The sequence below is a fragment of the Gracilinanus agilis genome, chromosome 6 (assembly GCF_016433145.1).
Source record: "Gracilinanus agilis isolate LMUSP501 chromosome 6, AgileGrace, whole genome shotgun sequence".
Classification (NCBI taxonomy): Eukaryota; Metazoa; Chordata; class Mammalia; order Didelphimorphia; family Didelphidae; genus Gracilinanus; species Gracilinanus agilis.
The window spans coordinates 7,217,572-7,237,453 of NC_058135.1; the positions used below are offsets into that span (position 1 = coordinate 7,217,572).

A 19,882-nucleotide genomic window follows, 5' to 3' on the forward strand; every position below is an offset into this window, starting at 1 on the left:
AGGATCTCTAAAGACCCTCCCAGCCCCAGATCAATGCTACTATGAATAATTAAAACATTTTTTGAAAAAAAAAATTCCCCCCTGGAATATGGCTAATCCCTTTAGCACCGTGTGTGGCACACAGAAGGCGCTTAATGAACTGTTACCGAGGGATTCATGTGGAAATATGTTTTACTTGGCTACCCGTGTAGAAGTCTCCCATTTCTTGTCTTCTAAATGGGTGCAGGAGGAGCTCGAAGGAGGGAGAGAACTGGAAACTCAGAATAAGTGTACTTTTTTTTTTTTAACCCTTGTACTTCGGTGTATTGTCTCATAGGTGGAAGATTGGTAAGGGTGGGCCATGGGGGTCAAGTGACTTGCCCAGGGTCACACAGCTGGGAAGTGTCTGAGGCCGGATTTGAACCTAGGACCTCCTGTCTCTAGACCTGACTCTCAATCCACTGAGCTACCCTGCTGCCCCAGTATACTTCTTTTAAAAGAAAAGTCAAATCTTTTTAATCACTAGACCCATTATTTAATGCTTGTCTAATGAATGCAGTAGAGCAGCTGGGTGTCCCAGTGCAAAAAGAGCCAGGCCTGGAGTCAGGAAGACTCCTCTTTCTGAGTGCCAATCTGGCCTCAGACACAATAGCTGCGTGACCCTGGGCAAGTCACTGAACGCTGTCAGCCTCAGTTTCCTCATCTGTCAAATGAGCTGGAGAAGAAAATGGTGAACCAGTCCAGTGTCTTTGCCAAGAGAACCCCAAATGAGGTCACAGAGTTGGAAAAGACTGAAATAACTGAACAACAACAAATTAATGAATGAATTAAACCTTCTAAAAGAACGAGGTGGTCCAGCTGTCCAGCCTTGGCCTGGGGCTACTCTGGATTATTACAAGGAGCACCTTCCATCCCTGCTGCCCGGGATGAGCGAGGAATCATGGAATCTGGAGGTAGAAAGCAGGTGAGAGAGGAGAGGAAGCTGCAGGAAGCTCGGAGGCAGAGGGGGGAAGCGCTCTCCAAGGGAGAATCCTCCGCAAACAATCCCTGGAGGGAGGCAGAAGCTGGCCCTGCTTCACCGCTGCGCTCAGGCGGGGTACTGAGAACAGACGGCCCTTTCCTGCCATCCCATTCCGTGCTTCCCGGAGGCTGCTCAGACTGGGCGAGGAGGTTGTGCTGGGCTTCACAAGGCCTGCGTTCAAATTCTGCTTCTTTTTTTACTGCCGGGTCTCAGCCCGTTGGTCAAATGTTTAGAGCCGGAAGGGACACGAGCGGTCATGGGCCGTCTGCCCGACGAGGAGGCTCCTGAGGCCGAGGGGGACTTCAATGGCTGGCCCAGGCTCACGGAGGCGGGATTCAGGCTGGTCTCTCCCCGCCTGCCGGCTCTGGCGCCTCATCTGCTCCGTCTAGTTCCCTCCCAGGACCTGAGACCGGGCCGGCCTGGCGGCTCCTACACACGAGGCCTCTGTCCTGCCTCAGCTGTTGTCCTGGTGACACACAGCGCGCTTCTCCCCTTCTTCATGTCGGGAAGGGAAAAAGAGCCACCAGAACCCACATTGCACAAGCTCGGCTGCCACCTTGTGGCGGGACGGAACAAAGGGGGCACCTCAGGCTTCTGACCCACAGAGACTGAGGAAGGGGGCGGGGAGCCAGCTGGGGGCCCCAACATCAGCTTCGCCCTCTGTGGACAGGCCGGCCCTGGGCTGAGAAGAAGGAGCTGGCCAGCCAGAGCTACCTCCCTGTCCAAGTGCCCAGCACAGAAGGTGACAGCCCAGCCCCCTCCCCAGCACTGACTCCCCTTAGGGGAGGGGGAACTCTGTCCTTCCGCTCCCAGGCAAGGGATCCCCAGAGAGCCAAGAAGCTCGCCTTCCACCCCACCCCTCTCTCTCTCTTTGACTCTCTCTCTGTCTCTGTCTCTCTCTCTGTCTCTGTCTCTCTCTCTGTCTCTCTCTCTGTCTCTCTCTCTCTCTGTCTCTCTTTCTCTCTCCCCCCCTCTCTCTGTCTCTCTCTCTGTGTCTCTCTCTGTCTCTCTCTCTGTCTCTGTCTCTCTGTCTCTGTCTCTCTCTCTCTCTCTCTCCCCCTCTGCCTCCTTTTCTCTCTCTGTCTCTCTTTCTCTCTCCCTCTCTCTTCCCCTCTCTCTCTCCCTCTTTCTCTCTGTGTCTCTCAGTCTCTCTGTGTCTCCCAGTCTCTCTCTGTGTCTCTCTCAGTCTCTGTCTCTGTCTCTCCCTCCCCACCCCGCCAGCCCGGCTTCCTGATGCTCTTCTGATCCCCTCAGGGGCCAAGAAGAACAGGCAAGAGGACTGAGAGCTAGAACTGTCCATTTGGAGCAAGAAGGGACCTTGGGGGGCCATTAGTCCAACTCTCTTATTTTACTGATAAAGACATAGCAAGTTAGAGTGTCAGTCGGCCTGGGATTATAAATTTGGAGCGAGAAGGGATGCTCATCTTCTAGAGAAAAAAAACAGAGGCCTACAACAGAGAAATGGCCTGCCCTGAGGGCCACAGACAGTTAGGGTCCCAGGCAGCACTCACACTCGGGTCTTCTGGACTCCCAAGTCCAGCCCTCCATCCATCACTGGACATGGCTACAGCCTGAGAGGGGGCAGACGGGAAGGTGACTTCACAGATAATGGGGCTGGGGTAGCCGTGCTCCAAAATCTTCACTTAAGGTAGCCTCCAGCCCTACAGAGGCTTTGCTTGTCCAGGGGAACACCCCACATTCCCCGGCACAATGTAGACATTCCCCGGCACAATGTAGACATTCCCATCTCCCCATTCTCCCATGAAGTCTCCATTCAAAGGAGAGGTTGGGTTTGTTTCAGGCCAGGCAGAGTCGGGCTTCACCTCCCACATTAACCGGAAAAGTCTTTCTAATGCCCAAAGCCTCGGCCAACACTAAAAGCAGTGGGTCAACAAGGCACCTCTAAAGCAAAACCTCATTCTCCCCTTCAAAACAGAAAGGATAAAAACCACCCAGACCAAAAGCTACATAAAGAGAAATCAAATACAAGGCAGAAAATGCCTTCCTGTAGACTCCCCTGGGAAGGAAGCGATCCCACAAGCCACGCAAAAGAACAAGGGAAAAGCGATCATGGAAGGGCAACTGGGTAGCCCAGTGGATAGAGGGCCAGGCCTGGATATGGGAGATCCTAGTTCCAATGGTAACCTCAGACACTTCCTAGCTGTGTGACCCTGGGTGAGTCACTTAGCCCTGTAAGGATGGGATTTTGGGCAAAGGAGATGAAACCAAAGGAGGAGAAGGCAGTTGATGGCAGATGCTGGCAGTTGAAACCAGCAGAGGATTCTGGGAATTTCTCCCAGGAGAAGAGAAGAAGGTCTTCAGGAAGAGGGCTGGAAGGAGTGAGGAGGCAGATAACCCAGCTCTGATTGGTCCAGAGGCCTTGCTGAGGATCTTTCTCTTGGAAAGCGAAACCCTGATTCCCTGATCACAGCCATTTCATCGCAACTCATCCTTCAAGACTACAACCATCTAGTCAGCTAAGATTTTGGACTCCATTGGGAGCGATCTCTTAGTCTCCCTCACCCATTGCCATCCCTGCCCAGAGACCCTTTTCAGTCAAAGCTTACCATTATAGGAAAGGATAGAAATAGAAATAGAAGGGGAAGGGAGGAGAAGCTTGGGAGTTGCAACCACCAGGGTTCCTACCTAAGTGACAGACCCCATAGGAATAGTGAAGAGGGCACCTCAAAAGCCCTCTGCCCTTCACCCCTTTCCTCAATCCCTGATTTGGGAATAATAAAAGCCATTTAACAGTCAGATAGCGTTCCTGTGTGCCTGAGAGACAACAAGGGAGGGGGAACCGCAGCTTGGTCTGGCTGCCTCCTTCTTGGAGCCAGACCACCCGCTGTTAAAATGACCGACGTCAGGGGAGATTTGAGTGAACCCCGTCCTTACTCAGGATTGGATTGGGGTACCACATACTTCCTCTTGTAGGAAAGCGTTGTCCCCAACTTTTGAGAGGTGGCACAACCATCCGGGTCACCCAGTTTGGGGTGACACCCCTTAAAGTCTCCCAGTGTATATTCATCCCCAGGCGAGGGCTGGAGGAGAGAGTCACCACACAGACCCTCTCTCTCTCTTCCTTCTATCAACATCCATTCCTGGGGGGCCCCCTTTAATTGTCACAGCCCCCCAATGCCCAATCCTCACTGCTCTTGCCTCAGAACTGCTACTAAGACAGAAGGTGAGGCTTAAAAAAAACCAAAGCAACAACAGAAAAACCAAACAGCCATCCTGCATGTGGAACAGCACCTGATTAGAAGGAAAGACGGCTGCAGGGCAGACACACTTCCTGAAGTGTGCTTAACAAGGTGAGCTTAATGCGAGAGGAGCTGCTAGATGCTGCAGTGGGTAGAGCACTGGGTTTGGAAATGGGGAAAACCTGAATCTGAATCTGGACAAGCTCTTCCTCATTGTGCGACTCCAGACAAAACCCTTAACTCCTCCGTTTCCTCATCTGTAAAATGGGGACAATCACAGCACTTATCCTACAGGGTTAATTCCAAGAGCCATCAGGATAACACAGGCCACAAGCACTGCAAACTGCAAACACCAGCAATCATCGTCGTCGTCATCACCATCATTAATAGCTTTGGAAGGCCACGAGCTGGTGCTGAACCCTAGAATTCCTCAGATAGAAAAGAAAAGATTCTCGACAAGGATTCCTGGGAAAGCAGCTGTTTCCATGTGGGGAAGCTTCTGCTAACAGGCTGCAGGCATATAAAAAGTGAGGGACTTGCCCAGGGTCACCAAGCTAAAGTGATAATAACAGTATTATTTGTTATATATATCAATCAGTAATAATAATGCCAATGAACACTGACAAAGTACTTTAAGGCTTGCAAAGTGCCAATATTATCTCATTTGATTCTAACGACAATCCAGGCATAGATGGGCTATGATGATGTCCATTTTATAGATGAAGAAACTGAGGTAGACAGGGGTTAAGTGACTTGTTCAGAGTCACCCCGCTGGTAAGCGTGTCTCTGGTCTTCCTGACTCCAGGCCCAGCGCTCCAACCACTGTAGCACTCAGCTAGGTGTAAGAAGGTGCTTTTGGAAGCCCGGGTCTTGCTAAGGTCAGGATTTGAACTCAAATCTTCCTGATTTTAGACCCAGGATTTGCTGACTCCAGACCGAGAGCTCTACTTACCATACAATTCTGCCTTTCTTTTAAAATAAAGAAATCCACTGAAACACAGTCTCCAGAGCAGAAGGGCAAATGCATTACAATATGTTGCAGGGAAAGAAAAGAATAAAAAGAAACTGGCAGCAAGGAAGGAATGGAGTTCATTTAAAATGAAAAAACCTTAGAAGGGAAGTGAAAAGGTGCTGGGAGCCCTTACATCAAACTTAAATGGCACATAGCAGACCAAGCGGGGGGCTTCCCCCTTTCTCTTCCTCAGGCCTTTGGTGACAAGCAATCAGGAGATCACTTGGGTAAAAAAGTTGAAGCCGGGTCCCTGCGGGGCCAGAGGCCGGGCAGTATCTCCCCTACCTTGTCGATCTTATCTGGCCGATTGGTAGCTGCCAAAACGATCACATCTTTGAGCTGTTCGATCCCGTCCATTTCCGTCAAGAGTTGGGCCAAAACCCGGTCGGCTACGTTTCCGGCCCCTGCAGAGCTAAATTTCAGAAGAGAAATTCAGTGCATCCACCGATATGACAGACATCTGCCCCAAAACGGGGACGATGCTCACGTCTCTGAAACGAGGAAGGAAAGTGCTCCGCGTTCTGCCAAATGATCTTGCTGGGCCTCCCCCCTCCCCAGCCCCCACAGCCCCAAACCCAGTCCAGGCCAGAAAGAATATGGAAAGGAAACGGGCCTTAAAATCTCATTCCCCATCTCCCTCGGGAGGCACGCCCTGGAGCCCCAAAACACCCAAGTAAGAACCCATCAGCGGCCAGTTAGCAGACGAGAGGAGGCAGGATCTGGTGGCTGGCCTTGGAGTCAGGAAGACAGAGGCCAATCTGGCCCTGGACACTTGGGAGTCAAGTTACCCTGGGCCAGGCCCTCAGTTTCCTCATCTGTCAAATGAGCCGGAGAAGGTAATGGCCAACCACTTCTCTATCTGGGCCAGGAAATCCCCAAGTGGGGTCCCGAAGTGTCAGAGCCGGCTGAAACGGCGGAAGGGCAAACGTGAGAGGAAGAGGGCCGAGCCCCAGAGCTAGGGAGGCAAGAGCAAACCTTCTCTGCCCTGAGGGGGCTTGCCCTCTAATGGGGGGCACCGGGACCCGAGGCAGGCCTCCAAGGAGTGAAGGGGACAGATGGGAGGGAGGGAAGTTTTATATTATATATATATATGTATATGTATATAAAACATTTTTGTTATATATATTTAGTATATATTTTATGTTGTATTTACATGTATATTTATATATAATTTGTATTTTATATTTTTAACACAGAAAAGGATTCAAATTGGGTTCTAGAGTGGAATGCGCATCCGACTCTCCCAGAGAATGGATCCCGCTCGTTTCTCCCCCTTCCACTTTGGCCTGTGCCAGGTTCTAGAACGAAGGCCATGTTTTAGGAGCAGAATTTCATCCCCAGCTGCAGAACAGGGGCCCGGGGGGGGGGGGGGGGGGAAACTTTCCCACAAAGCAATGAAACTGGTTTCTCCAAAGGAACACTATCTGCAGCCAGAACCGGTGAGCCGGATCCAAGGCTCAGTCATCTGGATGAGTCTCCAGAGGAAGGCACTGGGGTGCCAGGCAGGCAGGGAGCGGAAAGACGCTCGGAGACAGGCTGCGTGGGGGGGATGAGTGAAGGCCCAGGGGGCAGCATCCCAGGGGGCACCACCTTCCTTTTCCACCACCCTCTTCCTCTGGCCCTGCCACACCAAAGGGAACAAAAGAAAAATCCCCCACACTCGGGAGAGGCTCAGGAACCCTTCATAGCCTTAGCTTGGGCCCCACCTGGAGGGGAGGAGCGAGTAGGACAATGGTGTTTCTCTGCTTGTTTTTGCCTCCTCTGGCCCAGTCAGAGAGAGAGCCGAGAGTTCTGCCTTTGAAGTCAGAAGCGTCTCCTTTTCTGACTTTGTGACCACTGACCAGTCGTTTCTTTTCAGAGACTCCTATCTGACTTCTGTTTCCATCATTTCCAGTCCAAAGGCAGTGAGAAAACAGTGGCTAAGGACTGTGCTGCCCTCCATGATCCCCATCTCCTCTGTGGCTCTTAGTAGGTGGTAATTAAGAAATGCTCTGGGACTTCATCTGTTGACTAATCTCTCTACAACTTGACTGACTATGTTATAAACTGGGGATTACATGCAGCACCTAGAAAACAGTCTTCAATATTTGCTGAATGAATGTGGAATTGGGGAGAGTTACGGAGAAAATTCACGATCTTGAAGAGATTCTGTTTTATGTGGAGGGAAAAGGATTGCAGGCTTTTTCAGACCCACACCCCCTTGGCTTTTGGCAAGCCTTCCTGTACCCCCTATTCAACAGGAAAAGGACATTTATTCTAGACTTTCTCATGTGTAGGCAGAGAAGAAATAAACTAGATACTGTCCTGTGCTCCGTAGCCAAGCCTCCCATTCCCTTCGGGGGTATCCATACCCCAAACTGAAAGTCCCTGCTCTAACAAAACAAAAACAAAAGTCAGGGGATACACTCTGCAGAAATGTTTTTGATGAAAAAAGCAAAAACAATTAAAAAAAAAAACAGGAGAAAAAAGGCAATTCAATAAACTTTTACTTGGTATCTGTGCTGAGGACTAAAATCCACCCGGAGAGCCCAAGATAAAAAAGAATGAGGTCCTGCTCTCAACACATGCTGTGAAGGGCCCTGGGTCAGAGCCAGGAGACTCGGGTTAAGTCCTCCCTTGGCACTTGCTAGCTGAGTGACCATGGACAAGTCCCTTCCCCTCGTCTGGGCCTCGACTACTTCACTATCTATAAAATGCAAGGATGGGACTAGACGATGTCTCGAGAGTTTTCCAGCTCTAAGATGACGTAATTCTACATCATCGGTATGATTTTCTCAGGTGCATGTGGGTGGCAGAGTGGACAGAGCTCAGCATGTGTAATCAGGAAGATGTAAGACTGAATCTCACATCAGAGAATAACAAGTCATATGATCCTGCAGAGCTTAATCTCTCTCTCTGGCTGAGTTTCTTCAGTTATTTTCTTCTTGTCTCTCATGGAGTCATTGAGTTCTGTCTGCTCCATTCTCATTTCAATCAGTCAGTCAGATAGTAAACTTGCAAATTTAAAGAGAATTGCCATTTCAATATTTTCCTTTTTTGGAGATAACGATTTTTACCTTCTACTTTGTGTTTTCTCTTTCTAAATTCTACAAGAGATACAAATGAGGCAAATGGAGATGAGAATAACTCCAAAATAACAACAGGCAGAACCTCAGAGGAAAACAAAATGACTTGGTCATAAGGAGTCTAAGATTTCCTGGAGAAAATGAAGAAAAATATTTTTTTTTAAAGTAAAAGTGAAATAAGGGCTCCAGATGAAAGAATTTAGAAACCATCGGAACCGTAACATTCTAAAGAGTCAGCGAAAGTTAAATAAGATAGAGAAGTCCTGGGAGTGGCTTTCATTTGTTTTTATGGTTGAAGAAAAAGGAATACACCTGATCTTCACATTTATTACAATTCTATGGTGCAGATATTAGAATTGGCCCTACCTTTACTGACAAAGAAAGAGGACAAGAAGGTGTCAAACTGACCTGCCCAGAGCCCCATGCCTAGGAAATGACTAAGGCAGGACTCAAGTTCAGGTCTTTCAGACTCCAAGTCCTACCATATAACTTCCAGCTATGCTATCTAAAGGCATAACAGCTTATATGTCACAATCAACTCAAAATTGATTTATTACATGAATACAAAGGCTACCACCAACCTAAAAAATATAAGAGAATAAGAGGAAAGTGGATGGAGGCATTTTACACAACTAGGACTAGGAAGAAAATTCTTACCCAAAAAAGGAAAGAGATTGGAACATATCTCAGCCCTTATGCTGGGAGATGGAGGACTACTAAGCTAGGATGTGGAATATATTGTCAAATGAAGTCACTATATCAAATGGTTATGATTGAGTGATTTTCTTTTTCACAAAGGAGAGTTTGAGCATGACAGTTCCTCCTTGACCCTTTCTTTCAGCAATGATTGATACAAATACAAAATACACGAATAAAATATTTTTGAATGAGGGGGGCAGTATTGAAGGGTGATTATGGACAAATAGCAATATTCAAAAGAATTTCTTCCACTATTTTCTATACCACTATTGTTATTATTACTTGGAAATTTAAAAGTTTGTCAGAGATCCGTGGCCAGACCTCATTCTGGAAGAAACCTGGCTGAGCTTCGCTAAGTTTATTTCCCCTTACAGCCATCGATGCGCAGGAAATCCAGAGTTTTCAGAGAACAACCCTACCCAGAGACTTCTGCTAACATTACATATTATCCTACATCTTATCAAAGATGCTTAACATGGTTGAATCAGGCTGGGTATGAACTAAAATACACTTACACATATTCTTTCTCTAATTATGTTTAACAGTATCTTCCTACTGTAGAGGGTCAAACTATCTCAGCAAACTCTTTAGTGAACCTTCCCATTTAATGAAACTGAGACCTATAGATGTGATTTGACTTCCCCAAGTTCATCCAAGTAACAAGGTCCCTTCCAACTCTAAACCTATGATCCCATGAGATCATAATATAATAATATAAATATATTAATATAATAAAATAAAAATAAAATCCTTTCCCACTCTCAATCTGTGATCTTGAGAAAGCTGAGTAAGTAGACCAAATTATTTTATTCACCTCCAAAATTGTAATTTCTGTTGTGTAAAGAATTCCAGATCCTCACTTCCAGAAAAAGAAGATCACAATCAATTACACTGATTTTACAGATTACACCCAGCTAATATTTTATATTTGTGGCAGCCTGGAGCAATAGATGAATTAGTGAATTTAAAACTCAAGGTTCAAAGTCTGGCTTAGGTAATTACTATCTTTATGTCCCTCGAAAAATCTCTCCAGTTTCCTGAAACTCATCTTTTTCTCATCTGTAAAATGGGAATAAGGACCAGCACCTACTTCACAGGACTTTTCTAATGAGATATTATCTGTAAAGCGCACAGCAAGCTCAAAAGCGATCCAGAAAGGGGAGCTCTACTTATTACTATTTTCAAGGTGATTCTACTGCTTTCAAAATCAAAATAAAAAAAGGATACAACTGGATTCTAAGAAGCACCTTGTAAGGTCATCGGAGATAATAGCACCATCCCCATGAAGATAAACCATGACCCATCTCCAGGTACACAGACTTTCACAATTAGCTGTGAGGTGTTTTTACAGTCCTGGTCAATGATCCCTTCCAGCTCCACCTAACAACTCATGTCCTCTTGGCCTCATCTTCAAGTTAGCCAAAAGAAGTTTTATGTGGTGAAGGTATGAATGAACCCAGACACAGAGTCTGCAGAGGCCACCTTTGCAAAAGGCCTCCCTTTCCTGAAAGGGGAACAGAACAAGCCAAAAGAACCATCCCTCGGTGGTGAGACACAGTCATTTCAGGCCTGGTCATATGGGTGTAATCTGGTGGTGAGCTCCTTTTTCCTGGAAGTCTTCATGAGGACGTGGCATTCTTTAAACAAATGAAGCCCATGGCTCATTGAGGCAGCCTAATATTAGTCAGAAATTTCCTTTGTTTTGAGCTTTTGTTGCCTTGAATGTTTTCCTGCTCCATCTGGTTTTCCACGTTATTAAAAATCCATTTCATGCCTAGGGAATTTGGGATCCCCTTGGTGCCCATCACTGTCTTTTGAGGTCCAGAAAAGCCACAAAAGATGCAGCATAAATATTTTTTAAAGCCATGGTATAACTCCCTCTCTCATTGTACTCTACAGACCCCATCTTCTTTGAGATCCAAATAATACACATTTTTTAAAAATCGTATTCATGCATTTTCTTTTCACATTAAAAACATTTCCAGATTCTCCCCTGTACTCCCCAAGAGGTCCTCTGTAACTAAGTAAAACAATTAAGCACAGTGACTTCATCTGAAAGTAAACACAGCTTTCCGCATCTGCAACACCCCTCCCAACCCTTCTATTTTTAAAAAATTGTTTTTCAATGAACAGAAATCTATTTTCTCTCCCTTTCAGTTCCCATCTCTTGGGGTGGGAGGGAGAACGGACAGGAAAAAAAAGAAACAATAAAAATTATTAGATAGATAGATAGATAGATAGATAGATAGATAGATAGATAGATAGATAGATACATACATACATACATACAGATAGAGAGAGAGAGAGAGAGTGTGTGTGTGTGAGTTAAGCAAAACAAATTCCCTCAATGGCTGCATACAAAGATATACATGAGAGGCAGCTGGGTAGCTCAGTGGATTCAGAACCAGGCCTAGAGACGTTATCCTGGGTTCAAATCTGGCCTCAGACACTTCCCAGCTGGATGACCCTGGGCAAGTCAGCTAATCCCCATTGTCTAACCCTTACTGCTCTTCTGCCTTGAAACCAATATGCAGTATTGATTCTAATACAGAAGGTAAGGGTTTTATATAGATAGAGATATGGACATAGATATCAATATAGCTGTAGATAATTTTACACCCTAATTCCTTCACCACTCCATCAGGAAGTGGGTAGCATATTTCATCATCCCTCCTCTGGAATCATGACTGGATCCTGTGCTGACCAAAGTTCTCAGAGCTCTGTTATTTATCTTGATAACACTCTTTCTGCACAAATTGTTCTCTTTACTTCATCCTTCATTAGTTACTAAGTCTTCAAAATGTTCATTTTTATAATACTGATAGGTAGTATAAATTGTTCTGGTTCTGCCCATTTCATTCTCCATTAGTTTATAAATCTTCAAAGCTGTTTATTTTAATAATGTTGCTGTTAAAGTATAAATTGTTTTCTAGGTTCTGCTCATTTCATTTTTCATCTGATCTAAATCTTTCTTTGTCTTTCTGAAATCATCTCTTTATTCATTTCTTACAGCACAATAGTATTCCATCACATTCATTTACAACAACCGTTGAATCATTCCTCAATTGATGCTTATCCCTTTAGTTTCGGAGGTTTTTGCCACCATAAAAAGAGCTGCTGAATATATTTGTCCAGAAAGGACCTTTTCCTCTTTCTTCGATCTCTTTTGGGTTGTGGCCTAGCACTGGTGTATCTAGGTATGTAACATTTTGTGTGTAATTCCAATGTATTTTCCAAAATGGTAGCACCCATTCACAGATCCACTAGAAGGGCATCAATGTGTCTATTTGCCTCCAGCTCTTTCAACATGTACCATTTTCCTTTTTTGTCATTTTTGCCAAAATGATGATTGATGGGTAAAGCAGAATCCTGGAATTGCTTAAATTTGCATTCCTCTAGTTGTAGTGATTTGGGGCATTTTTTTCATGAGACTCTAGAGAGCTTGGATTTCTTCCCTTGAGAACTGCCTGTGAAACAATATAAACTCAGAATTCCATTGGGATCCTGGTGCCCATCATCTCTACTAATCCCTAGGAAGCCCGTGGCAAGCAGTCACACTCTCCTTTTCAACTCCTGCCCTCCTGCTAAGGGAGGGAGCTCAGCAGACATGATGATGCTTCCTCAACTTCCCAAACACCTCCCTTCTTCCAGCTACTCAATTCCAACAATTCCCTCCTCCTCTTCCATTCCAGCTCAGAACAAAGACCGCCACATTCCTGATCTTTTCATCATCAATCTTCTCCTCTGATTTAGGACTCTTAACTCATCTTTATCCTCGATCACTTGGGCCTCCTCCCCTGCCCTTTGCACCAGCTACTCTCTCCTCCCCTCGACCCTCTGATGAATCAGTACAATTCTCTCCTCCGTCCTGAAGTGCCTTGCCCCTTTGTCTTTTTGCTGATAATGCCTTGCCAAGCCCCAGCCTTCGATATCTCTTATTCACTCCTGTTCAGATGCTGTGAAATTGATATGGACAAAATCACAAAGCCATACTCACCAGGCCCACTGCAAATTTGTGGCATAATCTCACCTGGGGACCTCACTGCTATGAAGCAATGTTTCCAAACATTTTCATGCCTATCCGTACCTCTGATGGCGTTCTCTACTCACCCTCTCAGCTGAGGACATTTCCACATATTTTGCCAAGATTTAGGCCATTTGAAGAGTTTTCCCTTTTCCAACCTCCACATCTTACATCATTCACACAGTTCCCCACACTTTCTCCTCCTCCACCCTAATTCTTCATTACAGAAAGAGGTGGCCCTTCTTGCCAAGGCAGACTCCTCTACAGAAATCCTTAATTCCATCCCATTTGGTCTTCTGCAGTTGATTGCTCTCATCATTACCCCTCCTCTCTCTCTAGGCTTCAATAGCTCCCTATCTACTGGCTCCTTCTCAGCTACCTATATATACACCCAAGTCTCCCCTCTCCTTAAGGACTCTCACTTGATCCGACCATCCCTCCTAGCCATGACCCTAAATCTCCTCTGCCCTTCTTGGGTCACCTCCATTAGAAAGCTGCCTATCTCTTCTTACTATCTATATCCTTCCTCCTACTACTTTATTCCATTTCTAAACCCCCTGAAATCTGATTTCGCCATTCAACTGAAACTGCTCTCTTCCAAGCTCTCATCTCTAATGGTCAAATTGAATGGGTTCTTCTCAATCCTCATGCCTGTTGACCTCTCAGGACCCCTGAGGCTGCTGACCAGCCTCTTCTCCTTCCTTCTCTCTCCTCTCCGAGTTTTCATGAAATGATTCTCTCTTCATCCTCCTAACCGTTAAACCACTCCTTTCATCTAAGTCATAACCACTAACTGTGGGACACCTCCAAAGTCTGGGACCCTCTTTCCTCTCCCCCTTGACTATATCACTTGTGAATCACCTCACTGCCCAAGTTCACCTGACATCTCCATGCACATGACTCCCAGACCTTTAAATCTAGCCCTAACCTTGCTGAGCACAGTACAAAATTAAGGGAATCACAATGGCCAAAAACCAGGAGAGGAGTCCTCATCCAACCTTTACCAGGTAGAGGATAATGGACAAGTAATTCCACCTGTCTGTTTTTCCCTTGTATTCGGTCCTGGTGATATATTTGAGGTCAGTGATTAATAAGCTATTAAGAAGAGAGCGACTCTGATGATGAGAGGTTCCTCCAAAGAGGATATGTAGCCTGGGAAAGGGAAGCTGGAATATTTAAAGGGATTGGAATTATTCTGCCTGGCCACAGTTGGAAGGAGATTAGGAATAATGAGTGAAAGTTGCAAAGAAGCCTGACATAAGGAAAAATTGTGCAACAAGGACCCTGGAGAAGAATGAGCTGCTTGGGAAGCTCTCATTCACTAGAGGTCTTCTAGCAAATGATGGCTCACCCTTGTGGGCAATACCAGAGAGGGAATTCTCTATTAGGATCCCTAAGGTCTTGTCTGAAATTCTGTGACCTACAAAATAGCAAAGCTATCCTCTTGCATCAGGTTTGGTATGAGAAAAGCACTTTGAAAACCATATAACTCCATACAAACACAAGTTTTCATTTCTATCAGCATCAGCTCATTTGTCTGATCTTTTTTTTAATTAATGAATTTGAAAGAAACAGTCTGGTGACAAATCATGATTTTTTTCCTATTTGAGGCACCATGGACCACTGTGCAGAAGATAAAAGATGATTTTTTTTAGTTCAACAGAAACACAGGCTGTAAGCATATCCTCTGCAGGCTCACTGAAAGTCTCCCCAGGACAAGCCCAGAGGGATGATGCATACATCTTCTTCCCACCTCATTTTCACCTCCTTAACCAGAGAACTCTACACTTTGAAAACCTTTTCTTCCATGCTGTTGGAGATAATGAGTCACAGGGATAACAACATCTACTAAAAATGCTCTCAGGTCTTTTTAAATCACTGTTATGTCTGGGTGACTGTGGGCAACAGTTCTGTCTAGGATTTCAGTCTGACTGAATATAGTTTATTAATTGGAGTTCTTCAGGATATTTTGAGGCTTGTATTGGAAGAACTTGGTAGGTGTTAAATATTTACAGCCTCCTGCGATGTGCCCCACAGTCTCCCTGATGATTTGACACTAACCATTAAGTCTGAGATCCATACATATAACCCTTCTGTAATTTCTGGTGGCAATGACCTGGTTCTTAAGTGCCACTGTAAACCCTTTCCTTGTTGTGGATGTCCAGTTGTTTTAGCCCTCTCCAATTCACTGTGATCCCATTTAGGGTTTTCTTGGTAAAGATCCTAGGATGGTTTGCTATTTCCTTCTCCAGCTCATTTGACAGATGAGGAAATTGAGGCTAAGATCACATATACCTGTAGTGAAGTTAAGTCTTCCTGGCACTAGACCCAGTGCTTTATTCACTGTGCCACCAAACAGCCCAAATTATTATAATGATAACAATAAAAATAGATAGCATTTATATAGGCACTTTAAGGTATAACTGTACATGCCCTATCTCATTTTGTCCTCACAACAACCTCATGAGGAAGGTAATATAATTACCCCTATTTTACAGATGGAGAAACTGAGGCAGAGGCTAAGTGACTTGTCCACTCTGCACATATATGTCTGAAGTTGGATTTGTATTCAAGTCTTGTGGGTCCAGCGCTATATCATTGCATTACTTAGCTCCCTCTTTTTACACACATTTACACCCTGGCAATGTCTGGAAGTTCCTACACGAGGCTCACAAGCGTGAGACCAAGTGGCAAGCCTATTCTCTCTCCTTTGCAGAGCTCTCAATCAGAAAGAGAAAAAGCTCTTCCAGAGGATTTCTAATCAAAAACAAGAGAAAGAAGAAAAGCAGACTAAGTCCCCTACAAGCCTCCCTGGAACAGGAACCACCATACAAACAGGGGCTACCCTTGGAGGCTTCAGCACGATTAGCATGAGCACACCAAATGGGTCTTTGATTGCAGACGCTCAGCCTCCCAGACGCATTGCAGATGGCCATGGTGTGGGGGAAGCTGGGAGGGCAGCTCAGTGGACAGAGAGCAAGGCTCAGAGATGGGAGATCCTAGGTTTAGATCTGACCTCGGACCCTTCCCAGCTGGGTAACCCTGGACAAGTCACCTAATCCCCAATTGCCTAGCCTTTACCACTCTTCTACCTTGAAACCAATAAGTAGTAAGTACTGATTCTAAGATGGAAGGGAAGGCTTTAAAAAAATGCCTGTTGTGCAAAGTAGGCCTCTAACTAAGGTCCCGTTCCAAATAAGGGTCCTGTCCATTTTCCCATAATGTTTCAAATTGGATGTCCTGCAGGACAGTTCAACTACATGTATTTCTCTCACATCTGGTTCATATTTGCTCTTTTTCAAGTTCCAAAAATAACTGTCTCCAGTGGAACAGGAAGGCAGGGGGCCGTATTCACTTCTTAAATAAGCAAGGCTTGTTGGGACATTTCTCTTGTCTGATCTGTAAGGTTAAGTTTCCCTCTTTAAAGCACCCTTTAGTCTTCAAATGAATTTGGAGAAGGGGCAGCTAGGTGGCTCAGTGGATTGAGATTGGCCTCAAACACTTCCTAGCTGGGTGAACCTGAGCAAGTTACTTAATCCCCATTTTCTGTCTTAGAATTGTTACTAAATGAGGAAATAAGGATTTTTTTTTAAATTGGAGAATCCTGACTCTCAAAAACAAATAACAATTTTTCCTGTCTGAAAGGGTGGAGGAAAGGCAGCTTATTGGAGCTTAGCTACCTCAACTTGACTGTGGAGAAGGAGAAACCCCTAATCATCTTTGGTGAATTCTGGGAAGATGGCGGCTTAGATGGAGCAAATCTTAAAACCTCCGCACCCTTTCCACACCAAGATAGAAAACAATGCGCTTTGAGAAGAAAGAGGACCAAATCTAACAACAGGACAGAGCAGGGGTATCGCACTGCCAGACAGCTCAAGAGAACAGAAAAGGAAAAAATTTGAGTAAACAATAGAAAAAGAGAAAAGAAATGACAATTGACACCTTCTTTCAAGGAAGTGAAAAAAGAGTAAATGAAATAGAAGAAGAGGAAGAAGCTCCAGCAAACCGGACACAGGCTTTGGAAGATCTTAAAATTCAATTAACTCAAGAACTTCAGGAACTCAAAAAACAATCAAGTGAGGCTGAAGACAATTTGAAAAAGGAAATACATGAACTAAAACAAGAAAATAAGGTCTTAAAAGCCAAAATTGACCAGCTTGAAAACAAAACAAAGAAGGCAAAAAGATGATCTACAAAGAAAATCAGACCAGAAGGAGAAGGATGACCAAAAAGCTAGGGATGAAATTCAGTCTTTAAAAAATAGAACTCCACGACTAGAAGCAAATGACTTCACAAGGCAGCAAAAATATACAAAACAAACTTTAAAAAATGAAAAATTTGGGGAGAATAAGAAACATCTCATTGATTCAACCAAAGATCTGGAGAACAGAGCTAGAAGAGACAATTTAAGAATTATTGGTTTCCCAGAACATCATGACAAAAGAAAAAGTTTAGACATCATCCTATAAGAAATTATCCAAGAAAACTACCCTGACATTCTCGAACAAGAGGGAAAGGGGGAAATTGAAAGAATCCACAGATCACCTCCACAGCTGACAACTTCCAGGAATAATATAGCCAAATTAAAAACTACCAGACCAAGGAAAAATTGTTACAAGCTGTTAAAAAGAAGTCATTCAATATCAGGGAACCACAGTTAGGATAACACAGGATCTGACTGCATCTACATTGAAGGATTGGAAGGCATGGAACATAATATTCCGGAAAGCAAGAGAACTGGGTCTACAACCAAGTATCAACTATCCAGCAAAACTCACTAAATTTTTGCAGGGGAAAGTGTAGTCATTCAATAAAATTGAGGACTTCCAAACATTCATAAAGAAAAAAACAGACTTAAACAGAGAGTTGGCTGCCCAAACACAGAACTCAAAAGAATCACCATAAGGTAATTAAGAGAGTTGGGGGGTGGGGGGTGGGGAATCTTTTCTTTAAGGACCCAATAAGTTCAATCAATTTGTATCCCTAGAAGAAAAGAAGATATTAGTAAATATTAAAAATGGTTATTATCAACAAGGTAATTAGAAGAAGTTTACTTAGAGGGAATAGTGACAAATGTATAGTTTGAAAAGTCAAGAGAGAGACACACACATACATATATATAAAACTAGGGGGGAGGAAAGTAGATAATATTAAGAGAAATGGGAAAAGAGACAAAATGGACTAAATTCATATTGCATAAAGAAGTGCATGGGGTGAACAGGGGAGAAGACCAATACACTGGAAGAGTAAAGAGGTTGGAGAGAGGAAATACTTAATTCTTAAGTGCATTGAAATTAACTTAAAGAGGGAAGAACAATCAGATCCATTGGGGCAGAAACTTGATTTGCGCCCTATAGAGAAGTAGAAGGGTAAAAAAAAGACTGGTGGGGAGGGAAGCAATACTAGGGAGGGAGAGGGTAGGTGGGGGGTAGCTTTAAAAAGACCCTAAAGAACAATAAGAGAGGGGAATAAGAAGGGAGGAGGTGAAAGAGAAGTATAATAAAGGAAGAGATTAGAGGAACTGATTAAAAACAAAACACTGGTATAGAAGGAAATAGTGAAAGAAGAAAGGGCAGGACAAGGAGAGGGAATCAAAATGTCTGGGAATACACAGTTGATAATTATAACTCTGAATGTGAATGGGATGAACTTGCCCATAAAATGGAAGCAAATAGCAGAGTGGAGGAGAAACCAAAATCCTACCATATGTTGTCTGGAAGAAACACACATGAGACAGGCAGACATACATAGAGTAAAAATAAAAGGCTGGAGCAAAATCTATTAGGCTTCAACTGAGAAAAAGAAAACAGGAGTTGTAATCATGATTTCTGATAAAGCCAAAGTAAAAATAGATCATTTGGTTAAAAGAGATAGGGAAGGTAACTACATCCTGATAAAAGGCAGTATAAATCATGAAGAAATAGTAGTAGTCGACATTTATGCACCAAATGGTATAGCATCTAAATTTATAAAGGAGAAACTGGCAGAGCTAAAAGAGGAAATAGATAATAAAACTGTACTAGTAGGGGATCTAAACCTTCCCCTTAGATCTAGATAAATCAAACAAAAAAAAATAAATAAGAAAGAGATAAGAGAGGTGAATGAAATCCTAGAAAAACTGGAGTTAATAGATATATGGAGAAAAATAAATAGGGGCAAAAAGGAATACACCTTTTCAGCAGCACATGGAATAGTCACAAAGATTGACCATGTACTAGGGCATAGAAACATGGCAAACAAATACAAAAAAGCAGATATAATAAATGCGACCTTATGAGATCATAATGCAATAAAAATAGTTATCAGCAAGGATACATGGAGAGGCAAACCAAAAACTAATTGGAAATTAAATAGTATGATTCTCCAAAATAAGTTAAAGAACAAATCATAGAGACATTTAATAATTTCATTGACACCAATGATAATGATGAGACTTCTTACCAAAATCTATGGGATGCAGCCAAAGCAGTACTAAGGGGAAAATTTATATCATTGAGTGAATATATTAACAAATTAGGGAGAGCAGAGGTTAATGAATTGGGCATGCAACTTAAAAATCTAGAAAGTGAACAAATTAAATATCCCCAGATGAAAACTAAAATAGAAATACTAAAAATCAAAAGGGAAATTAATAAAATCAAAAGTGAAAGAACTATTGAATTAATAAATAAGACTAGAAGCTGGTACTTTGAAAAAACTGATAAAATAGACAAAGTACTGGACATTCTAATTAAAAAAAGGAAAGAAAACCAAATTAACAGTATCAAAGATGAAAAGGGAGACCTCACCTCTAATGAAGAGGAAATTAAGGCAATCATTAAAAATTATTTTGCCCAATTATATGGCAATAAGTATAGCAATCTAGGTGATATGGATGAATAT

At 43.7% G+C, this 19,882-nt stretch overlaps 1 protein-coding gene across 1 annotated transcript in view; it reads right to left on the reverse strand.

Moving 5' to 3' along the window:
- SPATA5 (spermatogenesis associated 5) overlaps positions 1-19,882 on the reverse strand; it is a 195,919-nt gene that overhangs the window by 134,549 nt on the left and 41,488 nt on the right. The window contains exons 11-12 of the mRNA XM_044681102.1: positions 6,650-6,833; positions 5,498-5,640 (exon numbers count right to left, since the gene is read on the reverse strand). Of these exons, the coding sequence (XP_044537037.1) occupies positions 5,498-5,640; positions 6,650-6,833 (327 nt within the window). The remainder of the gene's footprint in view (positions 1-5,497; positions 5,641-6,649; positions 6,834-19,882) is intronic.